Below are 24,148 nucleotides of genomic sequence, written 5' to 3'. Positions count from 1 at the left end.
AGAGCATGGGTCTCCTTTACACTGGATTGGGGCAAGGTTTGGAGCGGTTATGCTGTTCTTGCTTTCTCTTTGCTGCAATTGCCTCTGGCTTACCTAGCCTGATAGAAGTTGAGTAACCGGGGCTGGGAAAGGGTCCTGAGGAGGGAAGGTGCTGTTAGAGATGACACCAGCCGGCTCCAACCCTGCAGTAGGTGGCTTCCTTCTTGTCACACGTCAGCACCCTCTGTGCCCTCATCACCCCATTTTCAGAAAAGTGTCGTGGAAGCCTTTCACGTGCAAATTACATTAAAAACTAGAGAATATCTTCCAGCCACAGTGAAAATAAATTCAACAAACTACTCAAATTTATAGTAATTATCATTGCTCAGCTCAGCAGTTTTCCCTTAAAAATACTTTAAGTGGTTCCAAGTAAGATGGAATCAGTTTAGTATTAATAAAAAGCCCAGTACATTTCCTTAATAGGAATTATGTTGTTTTTTAATCTTAGGGTTTTTTTTTCCTCTGTCTTTGCAAGCTCCCACCTAATTTTAACCTGTTGACACCATTAAGGATGTGTGATGGCTGTCGTAAGCACTAATTCTGCTTATGGTAAACATTATATAGAGTTTATTCATTTCCCTGAAAAATTAAATAGACTTTTTTCTACTTTCACAGAATTGCTTATAATCCTCCACCCTAGGGCAGAGGACTCAGGGGGAAGGAGAGGAAGTATGAAAAAGAAATTAAAAAAAAAAACTATCTTAGGTGGAAAGAAGATATACTTTCACTTTGGGGAGCCTGTGGGACGACTCCTTTAAGTAGACCTAATTATAATTGGGATTTGTTTGACTTTGGGTTAATCACCTGCAGTTACTTCAACCTGGGCAAGCCCCAATTATAAATTAATGATGGGTTCTGCAGAGAGAGTAGAGATTCCTGAGTACACACTGAACAGAGCAGCATGCCCTGAGGGACAGTGAGAGGAAAGATGCCACTGGGGTTTGTAGTATCTGTATTTAATTTGCCTTTGCTGCAGTTAGTCTGTTTATATAGTTACTCGACACTGTTTCTGATGTGCTCCGTGATCTCCTTGGACTGCCACACCTGTGCCAGTAGTGGATAGGCATTACACTGATGGCGATGGGAGGACCTTGAGACTGGCACTTTTCCTAAGGTGCTAAATACATTCAGAATGAATTCCTTTAGACAATAGTGGTTGTTGAGGGTTTTGGGGTTTGGTTTTTGGTTTTTGGTTTTTGATTTTGTTTTTTGTGTTAAACACTACTGTATTTCAGCGGGGCTTACTGAAATAGAATGTGATCACCAAGGATCTTATCACTCTTGCTTTTCTGTTGGGCTTGGAGACAAGGACATTTTTATAGCAGTAAAGTGAGGACTGAAGTTGGCTGTTTTCCTTAGAAGCAAGAAAAGCCTTTTCCAGGACTTTCTTGGTACATTGCTTTGTTGCTCAAAATTGGCGATGTGACCTCTGTGTTAATAAGAAAATATTAGATTCACATCTTATTATATCTGACAGTAGGTTAATGTGAAAAATACTATATTATGAAAAATGTATCTCACAATATTCTAACAGATGCTGCTAGTGTATTTGCTAATGTAGCAAATGCACCAAATGTGCTTGAGCATGTTTCTGACACTATTTTCATAAGTGATGATATATCCTAATTGAAACTTACTAAAATTATGTTTCCTCCTCCAACTGTCATGAAAACATACCAAACTATGTGTTTTGTGTACCCATGATTTAGAAATACAAGATGTATATTCCTTTTGACTTTCTCCTCTATGATTTAGAGTTAAATTTGAAAATATGAGACTTTTCCATCTAAATACTAGTCCAGTGAGTTAATTCAGTTTCCAGGTGTGTATTAATTCTTCTTAATTACTTATATAGCCAACAGTAGACTCAGACATGAGGATTTGTATAAAACATTTTTTAGATTTTTTTTAAAATCTGAAAATCTACATCTAATATATTTTAAATATGGAAGTCCATTATAGAAAAAAGCATTATCATCTTTTTTTGTGGAACTTGTGGAATTAATCCTCTTAGGAATCTTCAAATAAAGTCCTAAATGTTTACTTTTATCCCTGTACATTAATTTGTGTATATATTATATACTTGTATCATATAATTCTTTCATTAAACCTTTGTCTTCTGAAATCCAGCACACTTTAGAAAAGTATGGAAAACAGAAATGTACTACCCATGTAACTGCAATCCAGGGCAAGAAATAAAACATTACCAGTACCCGCAGGTAGCCCCAGCATGCCCTTCCCAATCACTGTACCTTCTCTCCCCTCCCCTAGAGTTAACCACAATTTTGACTTTTATATTAATCACTTGCTTGCTTGATTTATAGTTTTACCATTTATTCATGCATTGGAAATACTGTGGTTCAGTTTTGTCTGTTCTTTTGTTTTTGGTTTTGTTTTGTTTTTTTGTGTGTGTGTGTGGTTGCTGTTTTTGAAATTTACATAGATGAAATTACACAGCCAAGTATCCGTTTAGGTTCAGCATTTTTCACTCTAAGTCATGTTTGTAAATGTAGTTATACTTAGTTTTCGTTGCTGTATATGTACAGTATTGTTGCTATATTGTATGAAGTCACCACAGATTATTTATCCTTTCTGCTGTTTGGGGCCCTTGTGAATAATGTTGCTATGGACATTCTTTCATATGGCTTTTGATAAACATGGTACATATTTCTGAAGGGTATGTATTGCCATGTCATAAGGTAAGTGTATTTTTAACATTTTTAAAAGCCATATTACTTTACCACCAGAGGAACATGTAAGTTCCCATTGCTCTGTGAACTCACCACACTCTTTTTTTAGCCTGTTTGTTGTGTATTGACACCTCATGGTTTTAATTTCCATTTCCCTGATTACTAATGAACAACATTTCATATATTTCATTGGCTATTCTTCTGTGAAATTGCTGGTTCAGATGTCTCCTCACTTTTATATGGTGTTGTCATTTTCTTATTGATTTATAAGTGTTCTTTACATATTCTGGATTTGAGCTGATTGTCAACTATATGTGTTGTAGACCTCTTCTCACAACTGATTGTTTGCCTCTTTGCCATCCTAAAAGTCTCTGCTGAAGCTTAGAAAGTCTTAATTTTAATTTTGTCAGATTCACCAAACTTCTCCTTTATGATTAATGCTTTTGTAACCTCTGTAGGAAGTCTTTCCCTACCCTGCGATCATGAATATGATCCCCTATGTTAACATATAGATTAATCATTTTGCTTTTTTTTAGTTTTTTTATTTATTTTGAGAGAGAGAGAGAGAGAGAGAGACGAAGGGACAGAGAGAGAGGAACAGAGAAAATCCCAAGCAGGCTCCACACTGTCAACACAGAGCCCCACACAGGGCTCAGTCCCACAGACTGTGACATCACGACCTGAGTCAAAATCAAGAGTCAGATGCTTAACTGACTGACCCACCCAGGTGCCCCTATCATTTTTCTTTTTATATTTAGATTCAGAATTGACTTTCTGGCATGTTTTGAAGTAGGGGTTAGTTTTCATTGATTTCTGGGTGGATAGCCAGTTGTCTTAGCACTATTCATTATGATCCTTTCCCCACTGCTTTGTGGTTCCACTCTTGTAAATTAAGTGTCTGTGTATGCCTAGGTTAATTTGTGGTCTTTCTATTCTGATAGTCTATTGTACATTGTTTTTGTCACATTGTCTTAAATGATGTAACTTTATAATAAATTTTGATAGACAGTAGATACTCAGTAGAACAGGGCATTCTACCATGTATTTTTATTTCATGCCATTTCATTATATTATATTATATTATATTATATTATATTATATTATATGTTGGTAAAAAGGACATTTAACACGATGTCCACCCTTTAACAAATGCGTAAGTATACAACACAGTATCGTTAACTACAGGCACTGGGTTGTACAGCAGACCTCTAGAACTTACTCATCTTGCATAACTGTAACTTTATGCTCATTGAACAGCACCTCTTCATTCCTCTACCCCCACCCTTCAGCAACCAACATTCTGCTTTCTGCTTCTGTGAGTGTGACTTTTTTAGATATCTCGTTTATGTGGAATCATGCAGTATTTGTCTGTGCCTGGCTTATTTCACTCAGCCTCATGTCCTCCAGGTTCATCCATGTTGTCACATAATGGCAGGATTTCCTTCTTTTTTAAGGGCGAGTAATCCTGCATTGTATGCATATACCATGAGCACTTTAGGATTAGTTTGTCAAGCTCCACAAAGAAACCTATTGAGATTTTGACTGTTACTGCATTTAGTCTACAGGTCAATCTGGAGAGGATATAACAAAATTGGGCTTTCTAATACATTAATGTGGTATATCTATGTAGCACTTCTCAGTTTGCCTCAGTAATATTCATAGTTTTCTATGTAGAGGCCTCACATATCATTTGTACATTTATTCCTGGATATTTTATATCTTATGTTCTAACAGATGCTATTTTTGAATAAATTGTATTCTCAAAGTTTAGTTGGTATATAACAATGTGTTGGTTTATAATTTTTATCTTTGTATGCAATTGTGATTCATCTGTGCACTTGTTTAGATTCCAGGTACACATAGTTACATAATAGGCACATAAGGAGTTTTATCTCCTCCCCTCCAAATCTTTTTTTCATAGCTTTTCTTTCCTTTTCCTTTACTTCCTTTTCCTTCATTTCCTCTTTTCTCTTCTCTTCTCCCCTCTTCTCTTTTCTTCTCTTTTCTTTTTCCCTTCCCTTCTTTTCTTTTCTTTTCTTCTCTTTTCTTTTCTTGCCCTTAGAAGGCTAGTAAGGCTTTCCATAGCTTTTCTTTCCTTTTCTTTTACTTCCTTTTCCTTCATTTCCTCTTTTCTCCTCTTCTCCTCTCTTCTCTTTTCTTCTCTTCTTTTTCTCTTCTCTTCTCTTCTCTTCTCTTCTCTTCTCTTCTCCTCTCCTCTCCTCTCCTCTCCTCTCCTCTCCTCTTCTCTTCTCTTCCTTTCTTTTCTTTTCTTGCCCTTAGTAAGGCTAGTAAGGCTTAGTAAGCTAAGTAAGGCTAGTAAGGCTTAGTAAGGCTTCACTGAGTAGAATCTCCACTACAATGTTAACTAGAAGTGGTAATGGTTGGCATTATTATCACATCCCCAATTTCAAAGGGGAAACATCCAAAAATTTTTCTATTAAGTATGATATTATATATTGCTAGATTTGGTTTGCCAGTTGTTTATTTAGGGTTTGAAATCAAAGTTCATGAATGAGAAAATCCTGTAATTTTTTTTTTTTTTTTAAATAATGTCCTTGTCAGGCTTTGTCTTTAAGGTTTTGCTAGAGTCTTGAAGTAAAACTGGAGAGTGTTTCCTCTTTCCCCATCTGGAAGAGTTTTCATAAGATTAGCAGTATTAATTAGAATTCACCAGTGAAGCCATCTACCTAAAGTTTTTTAGTTTTTTTTTTTCTTTTTTTTTTTGTTTTGGAAAGGTTTTTAGTTATAAATTCAATTTTTTCAGTAACACTATTTAGATATTTTATTTCTTCTTGTGTGCATTTTGGTTAGTTGTAGTTTTCCAGGAATCTATCCATTTCATCAGAATTTCAAATTTGTTGGAAGAAATTTTTTTTTACCTTCCTTTTATGTTTTTATAATCCATAGCATAGGTAGTGACGTCTCCTTTTTCATTCCTGTTTTTTGTGCCTTCTCTCTTCTTAAATTGGACTCTCCAGTGTTTATTTTTATTATTCTTTTCAGATAACTTGTCTTCGTTATCATTTAGTTACCATGGGCTATTTCCAAATATATAGGGCACTTTTTCCTCTTTACTAGAAGATAGTTTTGATTTCTGCCTGATTAAAAGACCTATCCTGAAAGAGTTCTGCCATTTAAAAATCTTTGCTCTTTGCTTTATTTTTGTAATTAGTTTTGTAAAACTACCACTGTGTGCTTGAAAAAATGTATATTTCATAGTTGTGGGGTATGGTGTTCTACATACTACCCTTAGGTCAGTTTTGCTTATTGTGATATTCAAATCTTACATTTTTACTGCATTTATTTGTCTATCTGTTTGGTCAGTTACTGAAAGAAGTATGCTCAAGTTATCCCCATTAGTTGTTGATTTGCCTACTTCTCTTTCTAGTTCTGGCAAATTCTGCTTTCTGTATTTTAAGCACCTGTTACTAAGTGCTTGCAAATTTGGAGTTACCTTATCTTCCTGGTAAAATGAAAGTTCAAATTGAGCTTACTCTTCCTCTCTAGTAGAGGTTATTGCCTTTAAGCTAACCTTGACTTATACTGATCTATCTATACCAATTTTCTCTTGGTTATCATTTGCATGATAAGTAATTTCCCATCCTTTTAAACTTTCTATATCTCAGTTTTACATATTGACTTACAAGTAGCAGATCTTTTTGTCTTGTTTATTTAATCAAAGTTTTCCACTCTGTGTCATTAAAGACACAGTAAAGACATTTATGCTTAATGTAATTGAGCCTAAGTCTGTGTCAGTCTTTAAGGTTAATAAGTCTTTAAACAACAATTTTTCACATTCCAAAAATAGTTCACTGACACCTATGAGTTTAAGAAGTTTATCCTTTCTGATCTGTATATAAATACATGGGGATTTATGAAACCTACTCATGTCCTATTATTTCTTTGCTGTGTAATGAAGAGAGATCCAGAGACTAAAATATGCTAAGAACAACACTTCGAATCTAGCTTTTTGGGAATTTTGCTTGCAGCTCTTGTCTTTATTGTGATTTACCCAATTGTAATGACACAGCATTTATGCTGTATCTCTTAATATATCTTTTTTTTCTTTTTTTTTAAAAATACTATAAAGATTTCATTCTTGATTACAGGGCTGTGACTCCCAAATGAGCATGTCAGAAATGTCCTGTAGCGAAAGTACATCCTCATGCCAGTCTCTTGAACATGGCTCCGTTCCAGAAATCCTCATTGGCCTGCTTTACAATGCCACAACTGGCAGACTATCAGCAGAAGTGATAAAAGGCAGCCACTTCAAAAACTTGGCAGCAAACAGACCACCCAGTGAGTAAAAAAAAAAAAAAAAATTTTTTTTTTAATTCTTCTGTTTTCTGCACTTACGGGACTCTCAGTGTTAAGGGCCTCAGTCCTATCATTTAGTCTTAACTGATCAAAATGAAATGGTGTAATAATCATCAGCTAATCTGTTTCATGCTTTCTATTTCCAGTCATTTGGGAAGTAGAAAAATTTGAAATTCAAAATATTAATTGTAAGGAGACAAGACTTTTAATTTTTCATAGTGCCTGCCGAATAAATTATCCCTATCATAGCCATTATCTTCCAGTGCTAGAAAAAGTTACAAGTTTTTTTTTTTAAAGTTAATATTCCACAGATACGATCACAGGAATCTGTATGGCTGTTGTTGTCAACTTAAGATTGATGTTGTATTTTCTGTCTGCATGCAGTACTATGAACTAATGTTTATACTTCTATATTTTTTTCTCTTTTCTCCCCTATGATAATTTAAGAAGAAACTGCTTCTTCACAGTTTCCCTCCCTTAATATTATAAATCGGTACTGCCTGCAGTCTTTTCTTAAATGGCGTGGCTTTGCCTTTACCAGGACAAACAGAATAAGGAATAGTTTGATATTTCCCCTAGACACTAGGAAAGGAAAGTGAGAAGGTATGCCTCTGCTCTGGTCCCTATGCCTTTCACTCCCCTCTCCTTATCTCTCTTCCCGCTCAGGGGCATGGGGGCGGATTATGGGAGTACAGAGAGACTGTCAGTACACCTCCCTAATGTTTATTGATATCTGTAGAAATAAGCTAGGAATGTAGCAGCTTCTTTATACTTCTCTAAAATTAAGGCTGTTAGTGCCCTAAACAATTGAAAGGAAATCTTAACTAGTAATGGCCACCTTAAATTTGCTTAAAGATTTCTCACAGACTTGCTTAAAAGCCATCTTTTACTCCAAGTATTAAATAATTATTGGAGGGGAAACTTTTTCTACCCTTGAATTAAATGAACTTTACCTCCCAATGTCCTAAACATTTTCTTTTCAATTTAAGTGAAAAGTCATAAAAATATATTTGATTTTCCCTAAGTAATATTGGAAACCTTGCTTCTTACAGACATCATGGAATGTATCTCTTCCTGAATTAAAAGTCAGAAGGCCAAAATTATGTTTATATTTCTATCCTTGGATGAATAACCGAACTCCCCCTAAGTCTGTTTCCTCATATGTGAAATTAAGGTTGTGTCTTTCACAGGGTTATCTAAGACTGAAGTCAGATGAAGGTGCATAAAAGAGGGATGGAATTATTATTGTCCCCCAATTCAGAGGGGGGAAGGAAGCAATTACCAGAATAAACAACTTTGGAAGTGTGGCCAGGGTTATCTTTATTGATACCTATTTAGAATGCAAACTCACGTGGCCTGGCCTGGAAAGTACCTTAAATGAACAAACTTTGCAGGCAGGAGATAAGGAGCATGGTGAGGCACATGCCAGATGCAAGCATGCATGCCCAGCCTCAAGACATTGAAATCGAAAACTTCTGAACACTGTAACAGATAAACAAAATAAGTATGTGGGGTTACATCCGGCCAGCAGCTATCAGTTTGCCATTTGTGCTTTAGCTAACAGTTTGATTTTTTGACAAATACCCAGTTTGAAATACTAAAAAATAGCAGAATGGAATGATATGCTTGCCTTTCTGTCCTTGCTGTACCCACTCTGATAGAAACAGAGAAACACTAACCAGAGCTAAAATGAAGAGAGCAGGGTTGGATAATAAACAGGGTGAGAGGTTATAATGCATCCAAACTTAGAGTAGGTAAGGGTTAGTTAGAACAATTCATAGAATAAAACAATTTAAAATAGAACAATTCTATTTTAGAATTAGATCATCAGCATCGGGGTGGTTAATGGTGTTAACTGGGAAGCAGCTAGTAGGTAAAAAAAGTCAACATTAAAATTAATTGTAAGAAGTGGAGTATTTATAAAGTAATGTATCAGTTTGTCGTATACTGTATACATTATATAAGATGGTGACCCTTTGTATATACCTGGTTGTAGGCCTTGAACTGTGTTATCGACTGAATAATCGAAAGAAACATGGGGACATTCAAGAGCAAAAATGTTGACAGTTCTATTTTCTTTTGTTTAACTTAACTTTATATTACATTGAAAGTAATAGAAGTATTTGAAATATTTAATATTGCATGGATAGACTTCAAAACTTAGCATAATAATAATTATATAATGACTTCTATTCAGTCTTTTATAGTCTGATAATTTGCATGATTCTATGTTCAATGTGCTTTAGACCAAGAGGATATCATTATAAAGATGTCCCCCTTTAAAACAGTGTAATTTTTGTTTAAGATTACACAATGACCTTAAAAATTCTCATTCCATGAAATTTACCCAGCAACCCTTTTGTTCAGCCCTCTGCCTCAATTAAAATGCTGAAGTTTTGTGTTCTTCCACCCCAGTGAACAGTGTTTCCTCTTTAATTCTAACCTTTGACCCTCTTTCACCCAACAATTGACATCTGGTCATTATTTCTTTTACTGCTTTCCACCCCCTGTTGTCAGATGGACTGTTCTGTTGTCTAAAACACTTGATAGGTGGACAGGTTTATATAATCCGAGGTGAGTTCCTGTAGAGGCTAATTGGATGTTGTCTTTTCATGCAAAAACAAAATACCCTAAAACTTGCCAGCAGTGAAGCTGTCCACCATGTTGGTTTCCAAAACAAAATGCACATTTATTATCTGTGGTACTTTAAATAAAACTAACTTAGAATTTATCTCTGATTATGGATGATGGTATTCAGAGTATGTATAAAATAAGCAAAACTTTTTAAATTAAAGGTTTTATTTTTCATTTATTGTATTTTGATTCCTATAATAGATATTTCATGAGAAATATTGCAATTGTCATTAAAATTAATTGAAATTTCGATATGAAGTACACATGATGGATCACCATGCTGAAGGTCATTTGCATGAGTCTAACCAACTTGAAAACACAGTTGTTTGAAGAGAGGGTTTATCTTCCAAATAACCAGGCGATGAACTGTTGTGTTTCACTTTGTACACGAAACATCACATCAGTTTTTTTTCTAATTCATGAAAATAGTTAAGAATACCATACTTTAAATTTCGCATTCAATTATGCCAAAAAAGAATCCCTGTAGTATTTATTTTAACTATCCAAAAAGCACATTAAATGTACTCTTGCATGAAACCAGGAGAAAGTTTTACTTGATTTGCTAAACTTTGAACCCTAATGCATTTGGCTTCATTTTGGCCCTTTTAAATGTTTTTAAAATATATTTAAAAACCACATCCATGCAGAGATTTTTTTGACATTTCATCCTAAGCTGTTTTGATGTCATCTTTGCATTCTTGTCTTCTTTTCCTCTTTTCCATTTGCCTTCATTTCTATTTGTTTGTTTATTCTTATTCTCTGAAAACACAGTGGAATGCTTTACAGTGTTGTGGCTAATTGAGCTTGCTAAGTGTTTATTAATGCTATGACGTCCTGCTTAGTGAAGCTAAATGGGGATGGGGTTGGACAGGGGTGGGAGTGGGAGGTCAAGGCTGGGGAGCGGGGGGGGGAGGGGAAGCGGAGGATGGGAGGGTGGAGGAAGGATTATGAGGTATACCTTTAAATTCTAACTATAACGTAGAAATAGCGAGGTTAAGATATTATGACCCACAAAAGATTTTCTGCCTACCTAGCATTCTCTGTACTTGGCACATTGAATAAGCGTCTACATCAAAATGGAATCAGTTGAAATTCCATGAAACATGGTATACACCATATCCTTATAAAGTATAAATACTTAATGTTCTCGGCAGATGTCACAAGTAAGGTGTCTTGAGTTTGTTTCAAATGATATTTGTGGTATGTTGTTGTTTTTTTCCTTAGATACGTATGTTAAATTAACTCTCCTGAATTCCATGGGTCAAGAGATGTCCAAATGCAAGACATCCATCCGCAGAGGGCAGCCTAATCCAGTATACAAGGAAACATTTGTTTTTCAAGTGGCCCTGTTTCAACTTTCTGATGTGACACTCATACTGTCTGTGTATAACAAACGCAGCATGAAAAGGAAAGAGATGATAGGCTGGATTTCTTTAGGTCTGAACAGCTCTGGAGAAGAGGAGCTCAATCACTGGACTGAAATGAAAGAGTCGAAGGGACAGCAAGTGTGTAGATGGCATGCGTTACTAGAGTCATGATGAATAGGATAAACAAGCAATTACAGTCCAAGGCAGCATTATTTCTGATTGCAGCGTTACTGTTTTTACCTAGTCACCATTAGAAGAGCTGTTCTTTGAAGCGTCATCCTCAACCTTCTACCAGAATGCTTTAAATTCTGTGGAAAGAGCGTCTAATCCTGACATAAAGGAAGAAAAGATGTGTCTCTGGTAGAGCTTGTTTGGGAAATGAGAAACTTACATCATCACAGTTAACAGTTCTCCAGAGTTTTAAGAACATGCTTTTGGTTTGAAGTTAATTTCACTTTAGCAAAGAGCCAGGACTTTCATGAAAAATCAAAATTGTAACCGATTTTTTAAAATCAGAATCCTTAGTTGCAACACTGTTGTAGTGTCCTCTCCCCCCCCGCCGCCCCCACCCCCACAAACGCTAACCAGGAAACACGTATTTTGACTGGCTTGTCCCTGGGGTTGGTAATGTTCTTTAATCTGAAGAAGTACGTCTCCGGCTCTGTCATGAGGCATATCTAACGGCGAAGGGTTTCGATTACATAGAAAACACTTTCATTTCAGATATTTTTCCTTTGTGCACTTAGTTTCCTTGTGCCTCAGTTCTTCTTAATAGCACTAAATCTTAAGTGCAAGCGAGTCTTCATTTTCATAAAGGAATTTTTTTTATATGTCACTTTGGAAAAAAAGCTCATTTCTTCATTTGCCTCTGCTTTTGCCTGATCCAAAGAGACCCAGTCCCTGTACTGGTCCCTTGCAAGTCTTTTAGACAGGTTGTCCTGTAGAACTACGTAACTTTCTGTTGAAAGCACTTTCTGTATTCCTGTATTCCAATGTAGGAAGCTAATAGAGCAGGACTTTAACATTTCTTTCCACGACTGACTCTTTAAAATTGTAGTAACGTGAAAATACATTTTTTACAAACTAAAAAAAATAGTAGATAAGCTGTTGAAAATTGAAAACAATTCAAGTTCAAGAGAATTTTAATTTTAATTATCTGCTCTGAGAACTTCGTAACAACACTGCATAAAGCAGGTAGCATTTAAATAAGAAACTGTTCTCTCTCAGTCTTCTTCACTCTTGAATTTGTACTTGTGATATAAAGACTCTCCAGTTCTCAGTTTGAGTCAGAACATCATATTAAAAACAGTTCTGAGATTCCTTATGAAATTTCTAGTGACTTGTGACTAGATTTTATGAAATTTACAGATACGTTCTTCAACGTGATGTCATCCTGTGCCTTTCATGTAAGTTAAATTTGCTCATACAGCTTGAAAGTTGTATTTGCAAAATTAGGCCTTCGATTTTTATAAATGTAAAGATTCCTCAGAACAGTGTCACAAGATCTTTATTTCCTCTGAAGTCTGTAAAAGTTGTATAATGTGCTAATTTTTTTAAATGGCAAGGCGTTTCCATTTGTTGTTTTTATATTTAGAACTCTTATTAATCAGGAATATTATAAGCTGTTTTCTTTTTAATTTCGCTTCTTACCCAGTATATAATTTTATGCATATACTTTATTAAATAGAATGTTTTGTATATATGAAAAATATTTTCTTTCTCTCTTTCTGATTTCTAATTAAACTAGACAAAAACATACTATTTACCAATTACCAAAAAGCACTATACCATTGTTCCCAGACCCAACTAAGTACTATATATTATGGTAAGCTAGGACCTGTTATTACCACAATAACAAAACCATGCATAGACATTATCGCATCAGCTTGGCTCTACTGAAAAGGCCTTAAAAGAAATCCAAAAAGACAGTGAACTCCTAATATTTTTTAGTTTAAAAAATGGCAGCTCTATGCATTCATAACATGAATTAGAAGATAAAATACAAATGCCATATTGGGTGACATGAGGTTTAAGAATGTATGTTACAGAGTTGCATTAAAGGGAAAGATCTATTCTTTTATTGTTACACTAATAAGTGTTTTCCAGGTTTTTTTATAGATGAGTTAAGTTATAAAGTTAGAATGTGCATCAAATGGTGAACTCTCTCGCATACATATTTTCAACAGTGGAAAGAGATTTAAAGGTGGGGTGGGGCTGGGGAATGCACACCTTACTGGGAAACTGGATTTAAGCATTCAATGCTACAAGTATCTCTTCTGGCTTCACAACAACGGACTGTATTGCTAAGAACTGAGATCTTCTTAATGAGAAGAGTCATATCTGTAGCTGTGACAAAGCCTAATCAATAATCAAACATATTATGAGACCAGTGTGGTGCTTTCTCCTTCACTGACGAAAAGACCTAACTAGCTGTTATTTGCTAAATCTGTCTTTCTGCAGACTCAGTCCAGAATTGTGCATGTGCTTTGATCTATCTTTATGGGGTTATCTGGTGTAGATATCAAGTCCAATGACTTAAAAATTAATCAACAATTTTAAAACTTTTCACGAAGGACCCTACCTCCACCCCAGCTGCCAAGTCCTCAAAGATTATGAATTATGTGTACGTGTATCTGTATACACACACACCTACATGCATACTGCACACACACACACACACACACACACGAAAAGGTGAAGGTGCCCTGGCTTTTTCAGATAACTAATTAATTAGAAACCCATTGATCAAGTTTATGGATTGTTTTTTCTCCTCTCTGTATTTACTAGAAATTAAATTTGGTTTTGGGTGCTATTTGCTGCCATTCTCCTCCACACACAGCAAAATATATATCTTTGTACCTTGTGGATTGACACAACTTAGAGTAATTACTCCCCCAAATTTGTCTATTCTTTTAGAAAAAGATGAAATAGGTCTCGAGAGACCCACTTCACTCTACTGAATCTAATGTACAAGACAGTACTACTGCTCTTTTGTGTGCTTAAATTTGCATGAAAGCATAAAGGCAAAATCTTATATCTCAGTGATTTACAGCAAATAGGAGCCCACTGGTGGGCAGCAGGTGTTGTCTCAGAAACTTGTGAGAAAGACAACCCACTTTCTTATTGCTCTCTTAAACCCCCTAAGTTCTTTAATAAAATGAGATAGTCCAAATATGGCAATTGACTGGCATTCATGGGAGCTTCTGAGCCTGGAATTAGAGGCTTTATCTGTCTCCCAGATGAGCTGCAAAACGTAGTCATTTATTACTGCCCAGGAAACAAAGTGTGTTTCAAATCAGTGAAAAATTTGGTTAGTATACTATCCTCTTACCTTTCAGGGGCTTTCTTCTGTAACCTTGTGTCTTCTGTACTGTCCACATTTTGTGTGAAATCCGTTTGACTATCTTACTGCTATGTATCCAGTGAATTCTCAATAATGTTGTATTTAGTGACAAAAGTAATAAATTGGACCACGATTTTAACCAGGAAAAACCAATAAGAAAACATCTAAGCTACCTTGATTAGCATATGCATGCTTCCGTGTAGGGCCTGGTAGGGTGGTTTCATCCAACCTAGTGCAGATGACCAGGGCTACATGTTAAGTCATTTTCTCAATACCACATCATTATTTTCATTTATTTATCAAGTGAATCAGAAGCATAATCAATGACTGCAAAGTAAGATAGCACCAATGGGGAAATAGGTCATAGAATTAAGGATGGTCTTTAAGATGACGATGGAAACCAAATGATATCATAGCTTTTCAAGTGAACGGAGAGGCTATTTGAAGGTATAAATTTTAGATGAAGTAAGAGCAATAGTCATCAAATTTTTCCAGGTGTGAATAGAAATGACACAAATCCACTAACATAAAATTGCCGTTTGCCCACAAGGACTGGATGGTCAATTCATAGAGATTTTTCTCGTTGATAGTTATTACATTATTTCGCACTGATAATTATTATCCAAAAGCCTTTATTTCTTGTTTTGTTTTGTTTTGTTTTCCATTCACCATTCCCAGTTCACCTATGGCCTGCACTGGAGGTAGCCATCATTATCACCAAACTCCATATTGAGCAGAAAGTTAAATACATTATGGGACATTTTTGAAATTAACTTTAAAGTAGCATCTGTGCCCACCAAAATGCATAATAAGATGATGGTAACTTCTATAATTAAGTTCTAGCGTAGTAACTTTTTATTTTGTTTGATTCTCACAACAGTGCTATGAACTAGGTAATATTTTCACATCTTATAGCCGAAGAAACCGCAGCATAGGGGTTAAGCAGACTTGCCCAAGGTCACCCAGTAAGCAGATAGTAGATCGAGGATTAGAATCCAGCTGTAAATTACTCTAAAACCTATACTACACATACTGCAATTGCACCCCTTTTTACTAGTTGCAAGAAAAACAGAACAACATTATATTCACCAGTAATGCCACCCACCTAAATGGAATGGCAGAACTGGAAAAAGAGAAGAACAAAACAGAGCTTGGGAAAGAGAAATACAAGACAAAGAAGAAAAGAAGATCAGATTTTTTTTTTTCTTCTCAGGATATAAATGGTACTTGTGTGTGATAGTTTGTAGAGGACTTTGATTTCCAGGGACTTGGAGATTAATTTACTCCACAAGTTTAGCCTATGCTTACATTCTGAAAGTATGTTAATCAGTTTGTTCTCCTTGTCCAGTTTTGGGAATCCAAGATACTTTAATTGTATATGATCCCCTTTCTACCCCATGAAGGAGATATCCTGTATCCTTTAGCAGGTATCTCGCCCATATCAGTGGTGAGAGGAATGACCTCCGTCTTCCTCTGTGCTCTCATTGCACTTTATTTATGTTTCTTTCATACTCATTATTAAGGTTTAACCGCATTACAGCTTATTTTATTATATGTTTTTCTTTCTCCCTTAATATGAGTTAATGCCTTGTCTTACTATCTTTATGTGCCCTGTGCTCATAGTAGGCACATAATAAATACTGAATCGAGCTAAATTTCCTACAGAATAAATCAATGATACTGTTATATAGGTCTCAGTTTTTTATGAATTTTATGCAATGCATGGATTTATTCATTCCTTTATTTTACATATATTTATAAGAGCACCTACTATGTGTAATGTATTGTTCTAAGTGCTACAGATGCAGAGATAGTATATTAGATAGACAAAGTCTCTGCCCTCACAAAGCTTGCATCCTAAGGTGAGAAGATAGCCGCAGAATGATACACATTTAGTAGAGGAGTACAACATGGGATCAGAAAAATCTTCCTGGAGAAAATTGCCCTTTAGTTGGATCTTAAAGAATAAACACAGATTAGATTGCCATCAAGGAATATATTCTCTCCAAGGGCAAAATTTGAAACAACTATAGTGTGCCCCAAACTACCGTGTGTTTTAAGAATTATTCTGAGAGCTTAATTTGTATTCCAAAGCCCCACCTCCAGAGATTTTTGTTTTATTTGGTCTGGAGTGAAACCTATGAATCTGTATTTTATTAAGCTTCCCAGGAAATTCTGCCTGAGTTACCTTGGTGTAGAATATTGAGCTCATGATAGAGAATTACTGACAGCAATGTTTCAGCATCCACAGATTAAACTTAAGTGTAATTGTGATAAATAAGAGTGAGGTTAAGACTAGGATTCGTGCTTTTGATCTTTTATTTGTGCTTCCTTAAAAAGAAAAATATTTAATGAAAACATTAAAAGCGATATTGAATCATGAGTCCCTGTACTTTCACAATTCAACATAACTTTTTCAAAGTGTTCCTTGGTATAATAAATTCTATTATGTTGGTTTTATGATTCCTGAAAATTACTTTGGATTATTATTCAAATATTTCCCTGTGAACTGTCTTTCCAGTGATAAATATAAGGCAGAGAGTCTGAGGAGATATTTGCCTCTCTGTCTCTCTCTGTCAGTATTCTCCTTGAAATGAGACTGACCTGTAGGTAAGTTTTGTAGTTAACAGCTGAAGGTGGTGGCAGTTTTCATTCCTGTGTAGAATAAGGTCTGTTGCCTTTTATTGTCATCTTAAATGGCTTCTCTGTCTTCACACTCATCCTGGATTCTTCACTGGCAACACCAGTGTTTCTGTCACCTCTTTTCTAATCTCTATTTCCTTGATGGTTTTTGCTCTTTCTTAGGATCTTTTATTTCAAATATCAAGTTGATACAGCAGCCTCGGGTCTTTCTCGTCTCTAAAGATAAATGCTGTGTATTAGGTTCATCTGAGTTTCTGTTTTCCGTCATTTAAAATGTCGCTGTACCTTCTTCTCTGGTGTAATATTTTGCATGAATATATTTTACATGTTGGAAGTTTTTTCCCCCAACAAAGATCTGTGATTGACCCACTGAAAAATGCAGCTAATTGAGTATTTGAAATAATGTGGTATGGAATTGGGCTGTTTTGTAACTGCTGCTGTATCATTGTGTTTGGTCTGGTCATAATGCAAGTTTAATGTGAAAGTGTATAATAGACTAGAATTATTAGCCCATTATCAAAAATGAAACTTGTTCTTTCTCTCCACATTTAGACAAGCATGTTTCATTTTATTTTTATTTATTTATTTACTTATTTACTTATTTAAGACAGGTAATGTTTCTTTTTAAAATTGTTCTTTTTCTCTTCCTCTGTGCCTTTTTCCCCCACTTGCATTCATGTGCATTCACATTAAATACCAGAGTTCATCAAAGCTGAGTAATACCTATCGAAAAGTGATACCTGGACTTTTTTTTTCCTTAGTCACAGGGATCAGACAGGTTTTGTCTAAGACTAGAGAGAGCAAAGCATGGTCATATGTAGCCACTAGAGGTTAGCTGTTGCTCTGGTGATTATTGTACTTTGCCTCCACGAGTGTGAAGTACTCTAGGTAGATGTTGTGTGGGTTGGGGGCAGAGAAGGAAACTTGATTAATCTAACAAAAGTTTGGCATAATTTTATCATGGAATCTCAACCGTTAGCACATAAATATTTCTAAATGACTGAAAACAAAGTCACTGCTATGGCAATAGTTTTGCAAGATTTTTGACATTATTTCAATGTCAGTCTGACAGTCTGTATCTTAAATTGTCCTATTATTTGAGTTTCCTTCTTCACCCTTTTCTTTATTATTCTGATTAGTATTTGATGTTTGAGCTTGTCTTTTAAATATTCAAGGCTACTTTAAAAAGAAAACCCTTACTACCTTTCTGTTTATTCCTTTAACATGTGATCTCTCACCTGACACATTATTTTTAAAATGAATACCCAATACATGAAATGCAATACCCCATTATACACTGAAAAAATAATCTTATGAAATTTGTTTATATATTCAGATATTGCTGGAATGCTTATTTCCATAAATCGAAGCAGTTAATATTAAATATGACTATTTTGTGCTAATGAGAAAAAATAGGAATTTTCCCATATCTCTAAGACTGATTGCTTACCTTGCCTCACATCTGGTTGAAGGGGGTGGCTGTGAACTTCTTACCAGCACTTGTCTGTCGGTTTCTGAGTGTGCTCACGTCCTCCACACGCTATTGTTTTCAGTAACAACCAAACCTTTTATACGCTGGGGGTAGGTCCTCACCAGTGATTCCTGTTCATAACCTTCATTAGTGTTGATGAAACTAATACATAACTACCAATAAGAGAAAAGACCCCTAAAGCCTAAAAGAACAATATCTTAGAGCCCTGGTGTAGGATGGCAACTTTAATACCTACAAGTGATCCTCTTTTTTTTCACTGTTATTTAAATTCTAGTTAACATATAGTGCCGTATTGGTTTCAGGAGTAGAATTTAGTGATTCATCACTTACATACAACACCAAGTTCTCATCATAGCAAGTGCCCTCCCTAATGCCCATCAGCCATCTTGTCCATCCCCACCCACCTCCCTCCATAAACCCTGATTCTAATCCTAATGGAGTGGAAGCCAACTTCTCAAGAATGAGATTTTAGGACATTATGTCCTAAATTTCCTCCAATTCCCTCCTTTTGGTCTTCTCTCTTTTGCTTGGACATTTTGTTTTTTAATTTTTGTGAGGAACGCTTAAAAGCTGTGGTTTTAATGATAACTGGACAGAATTTCAAAAAAGGAAAACTGAAGTGAAGACCATGGCATCATAGGAAGGCTTGTGTTGGAGGAGGGCGTGGAGATGGCACGTTTCTTTTGGGGCAGTCCTTCCGAATAAATATTGAGAACATTTACGACATTCTATAATTACGTCACATTTGTTTTGTGAGGGGAAACCAGGGTAGCTTTGCATATAAATCGGCTCGCTTAGTATTTAAGTATATTTAAACAATATTTGAAGCACAGCTAGAAAATAATGGTGATACTTCTAACAGTATTTTGAAATTATAAATAATTACTTTAAATTTACTAAGAGAAAAATTTCCAATAGCAGCTTGCATTACAAAGTTCATTTATAATGTTTCTGCATAATTTGAATTAGATGATTTCTGTTTTTGTGGTGAAAATATAGTGGCAACAATTTTGAGGAATCTTTAAAACTATCATAGAGAGGACAGCTAACCTTTGGCTGGATTTCTACTAGAATTTTGAAAGAAGTGTTATCCAAGTTCCTTTTCAGTTCAGTTAGTCTTGATGAAGAACCAGTTATTATATGAGCTTTAAGGGTCTTGATAAATGTTAGGATCTATTCCTTTTCTAAAACTCATGATGTTCAGCACTGCTCAGTACTCTTGCATTGTGCTTTATTTCTCAAAATAATGTAATTTGTATGGAAAATTCAGTTAGCGGAATCTTATATTCAATATCCCCTTACTTTGCTTCTTTCCTTTCTTCCTATTTTCTTTTTTTTTCTTTCTTTTTTTTTTTTTTTGAGGCAAAGAAGCTTCCTTAATAGTATAGTTTCTACAGAGCTTTCTTACTTATTTTTCTAATAATGGATATAACAGTGTGATGAAGTTTAAATGCTCTGTGAGCAAAACTCTGTTAAACAACCTGAAGAAATGCACTGCTGATTAACATTTCCCTTGGTCTTAAATTGTCTCCAGCATATTTTCTAGTGACTGTATACCGTTAATGGATCTTATTAACATATACAAGTGTCTGTATGGTTATCAACAGTGTTGTACTATCGTCCCAGAATTCATTTGCTTTTGGGGTCAGAAATATAAACAGATGCGTGTGTGAAATGACCCATTTTATAGAATGAGCTTATATTTAATCATTTTCATGTAATTGAAAATGTGCTGTATGTGGCGTTTGATTCTCATGTCTACTTTTCTACTATCTACCCACCGATTGTCTCGGTGCCTTTTCCCTTTTGTATAATTGTATTACATGAAGAAATTGCTGACCTCTCTGTAAACAATATACAAACTGTTAAAATTATTAATCCAAGGAGATTTTAATGGCAGTTTGGTTTTCCAGAGAATAAATTTTTGTGTGGCTTAAAAGTTCCTTCTCGTCACCTTTCTGTAAGAAATCTCTTCACCTTTTAGCCCTCACCTGGAATGGGAAGCATCTGTCTTCTCAGATGAGCGTGCTCAAAAATCAGCCCTGATTCTTACCATGGACAAATAAGCATTAATAGGATTTTTACCCAAAATAATGTTGATCACATAAGCAAATATCGGATCGATACATGTAAATGTTATTAAGATCTCCAGTTTGAAAGGATTCTCATTTCAATGTGCTATAAAATATTGCTATCAAAATGTTTGAGTCGTTTTCTTTAATTCTAAGTCAAATGTGACCTCCAAAGAAAATAGATTACAGACAACTTTAAACATTTTAAAATAATCTCCTTTAAAGTTCACAAATAAATCAAGAATGAAACGAAGTGGCTTTAAAAGGATCTCAGGATCTTTAGCTGGACTCTGTGTACTCACACCCTGTTCCCTAGCTTGCTCTTTGAGTTACCGTGAACTTGTCCTACTTCATAGTGGTGTAATCAGTCTGTTTAACAAAATCATTTTGTATTTGACAATAGCAGTTTGTTGATTTTCAATTCTTTTTTTTCTAGGCATTTTCCCAAAGACCCTGAGTTTAGATATGTTTTTCATATTCCATTCCCATGTCCATTTTATTTCCAGCAACAAAGATTTTATAAAAACACACTTAACAAGCACTATTTTCCATATTGAAAAGAACTTTTAAACCTTCAGTGCTCTTAAAACTGACAGAAATCAACGTTGTTACGCTATCTAATCTCTGCCTTTGAATCCTTAGTTCCATAAATTAACCGGGAGCCTTTTTTAACTTTTTTTAAGAGTACAACACCAGGGGCGCCTGGGTGGCGCAGTCGGTTAAGCGTCCGACTTCAGCCAGGTCACGATCTCGCGGTCCGTGAGTTCGAGCCCCGCGTCAGGCTCTGGGCTGATGGCTCGGAGCCTGGAGCCTGCTTCCGATTCTGTGTCTCCCTCTCTCTCTGCCCCTCCCCCGTTCATGCTCTGTCTCTCTCTGTCCCAAAAATAAAAATAAAAAAAACGTTGAAAAAAAAAAAAAAAGAGTACGACACCAATGCCCAATTTCCCTGGTTTAACTTTTTTTTTTTGGCAAGAGTTGCCTCTAGTGAAACACAATGAAAACATGAAACATTTCTGCTTAACATAAATGGGTTCATAATTGAATCTAAACTAAGTTTGAAGAACTTGTATCCCTTCCCAGTACTTGCTGCGGAATTCATCCCCTGCCCCCAGATATGTTGGGCTTCCATTATTAAAACATTTAAGGTTGAAGGGCAAAAATAATAGACTTGCTTATGAGTTTACTCCAAAAAAGTGATATTCGTTTGGGTCATGGCTTACTGTCTTTCACAGAATTGCAATTGATATAAAGTGAAATTCCAGAAGAAAATAGGCACATCGGCATTCCGACTAGAAAATCATTAAATTATATGTAATCATTGCAGAGGAATTCAGGTATATAATTGCAAATTGGTAGTAACTCTTTTGACATCCGGAATGCAAAATAATATTTAAGTCAACTCTTTCCACAGATCAAAATATTCCACGGTTCCCGTTTGAAAGTAAAGGTCTTCCCAATTTAAAAATAAAAAGTCTCAGTAAATATGTTAAAGATTTTGCTGGATTCGTACTTTTTAATGAATTATAATAAAATCATACACTAAATGCTTCTATGCAATTAAATGCCAAATAAACAACACATTATATAAGGAATCTCATAAACATATCAATTAGAGGAAAAAATGAAGGCGCATACTATGTTGACATATCTAAGGGAAGACTTTCCAAACAAACCTTTTAAGATAGAAACTGCCCGCTGTTACCAAAATCCATGTTTTCCTCTATTGTGTCATATGATCACTTTACATTTCTTGGCCTCCCTTGAAATTAGAAATGGTCATATGACTGAATTCTAGCCAGTGGAGTATGAGCAAACAGGATGCGCACCAATTTCCAAGAGGCTTTTTAAGAAATAAATGTGCCTTTCGCATGCCTCCTTTCACCTCCCACTGGCTGGATACAGAGGAAACAGAAAGCCAAGGAAATGGCAAAGTCACGAGTTAGAACGATTCTGGGTCACTGAGTCACCTCACAGGAAAGAGACAACCAGATATATTTGCCTTGGAATGTTAACATAAATAAGAAGAAAACCCTCCATTGTATTTGAGCCATTACACATTTTAAAGTCCACTTGTTACTACAAATGATCAAAACCAAAACAAATTTTGGGACCTTCCAGGGAGGGTCTGTGAGAATGAACATTTGCAATATGTTACATGGGCTTAGCAGCAGGCAGAAACTGGAACCCATGGTATTCAGGGGCAAAACGTTTGATGGAACAGTTGCCTGCTACGCTTGGAAGGGGGTCATATGAACCTGTAGTTCAGGGGAAATGAATGCAAAGAGCCAGAATAACAGCTTACTCAAGATGTTTTCTCCTGAAAAATATTACAGGAAAGCACTAAACTCAGGCAGGAAGTATATGATTTTCATGCAGAGATTGAAGGGAATGGAGAGAGCCCAGAGATTAAGTGCCTTGGGGGCTTGAAACGTCTACTGCTTCTGAACCCCAAATACTAAGACAAAAGACCAAAAGTGGTATTCAGTAAGAAAGGCCTGTCAAGACTGCACAACTGTGGGTCTCCTGGGTGGCTCAGTTGGTTAAGTGTCCGACTTTGGCTCAGGTCATGATCTCACGGTTTGTGGGTTCAAGCCCCACATCAGGCTCTGTGCAGATATGCTCGGCGTCTGGAGCCTGCTTCCGATTCTCTGTCTTCCTCTCTCTCTCTGCCCTCCCCTGCTCGCACTTTGTCTTTGTCTCTCTCGAAAATAAAATAATACATTAAAAAAAAAAAAAAAAGACTGCACAACTAAACAAAGGGACTCACCATGTGGCAAAGATCAGATTTATTTAGTGTTGCCTCACATTCAGAGCAACCTCCGGTAAACTGCATGTTCACGAAGGATGTGCATGAAAATTGTTTAACCCCCCAGGAAGGAGACATGTTGTTCTCAAGGCCTGCTTCAAATGAAATCATAGCATGTAAACCTTCTCAGAAGCTAGAGCAGGTGGCCACAGAGATAATGGATAAGGCAGGATAGATCCAGAGTAAATAAAAAACTATTCTAGAGAGAAGTAGGGGTTTTCACTGCTGTGAATCGATGGCTGATGTATGTTTCTCATTATTCCCCTTTTCAATTGAGAATTGTGATTGTATTTAGCCACTTCCTGCTCTACATTATATATTTGGTGGAGTTGGAGAGCAGGTTAACTTGTCTTTAAATTCCCAGGTCACTGAACATGATGAAAAAGAGAGAGCGTCACCAGAGATATGGGACTTGGAAAACATTGCAATCGCTGGATGGGACTTGAGGATGTCTTCCTTAGGGAAAATGTAAGCTGTTTAATAAAATCTTTGTTCTTGGGGTGCCTGGTTAGGCGTCCGACTTTGGCTCAGGTCATGATCTCAAGGTCCATGAGTTCGAGCCCTGCATTGGGCTCTGTGCTGAAAGCTCAGAGCCTGGAGCCTGCTTCGGATTCTGTGTCTCCCTCTCTCTCTGACCCTTCCCCCTTCATGCTCTGTCTCTCTCTGTCTCAAAAATAAATAAACATTAAAAAAAATTAATAAAATCTTTGTTCTCCTCTTCCTGGAGACACGCTACATTTCCCAG

At 35.9% G+C, this 24,148-nt stretch overlaps 1 protein-coding gene across 4 annotated transcripts in view; it reads left to right on the top strand.

The window, feature by feature from the left end:
- The window catches only part of SYT14 (synaptotagmin 14), a 219,762-nt gene extending 195,928 nt beyond the window's left edge, over positions 1-23,834 (top strand). For 3 of the 4 annotated variants that reach the window (XM_042976653.1, XM_042976654.1, XM_042976650.1), the window contains 2 exons: positions 6,839-7,028; positions 10,905-11,840. In XM_042976653.1, the coding sequence (XP_042832587.1) occupies positions 6,839-7,028; positions 10,905-11,218 (504 nt within the window). In that variant the 3' untranslated portion in view covers positions 11,219-11,840. Of the gene's footprint in view, positions 1-6,838; positions 7,029-10,904; positions 11,841-23,767 lie in introns of those variants that run through there. The other variant, XM_042976651.1, reaches the window with a different exon arrangement.
- The last annotated feature ends 314 nt before the right edge of the window (positions 23,835-24,148 follow it).

This window comes from Panthera tigris, chromosome F3 (genome assembly GCF_018350195.1).
Source record: "Panthera tigris isolate Pti1 chromosome F3, P.tigris_Pti1_mat1.1, whole genome shotgun sequence".
Taxonomy (NCBI): domain Eukaryota; kingdom Metazoa; phylum Chordata; class Mammalia; order Carnivora; family Felidae; genus Panthera; species Panthera tigris.
The sequence above is the reverse complement of the archived record's forward strand: the minus strand, read 5'-3'. Positions and strand labels throughout refer to the sequence as shown.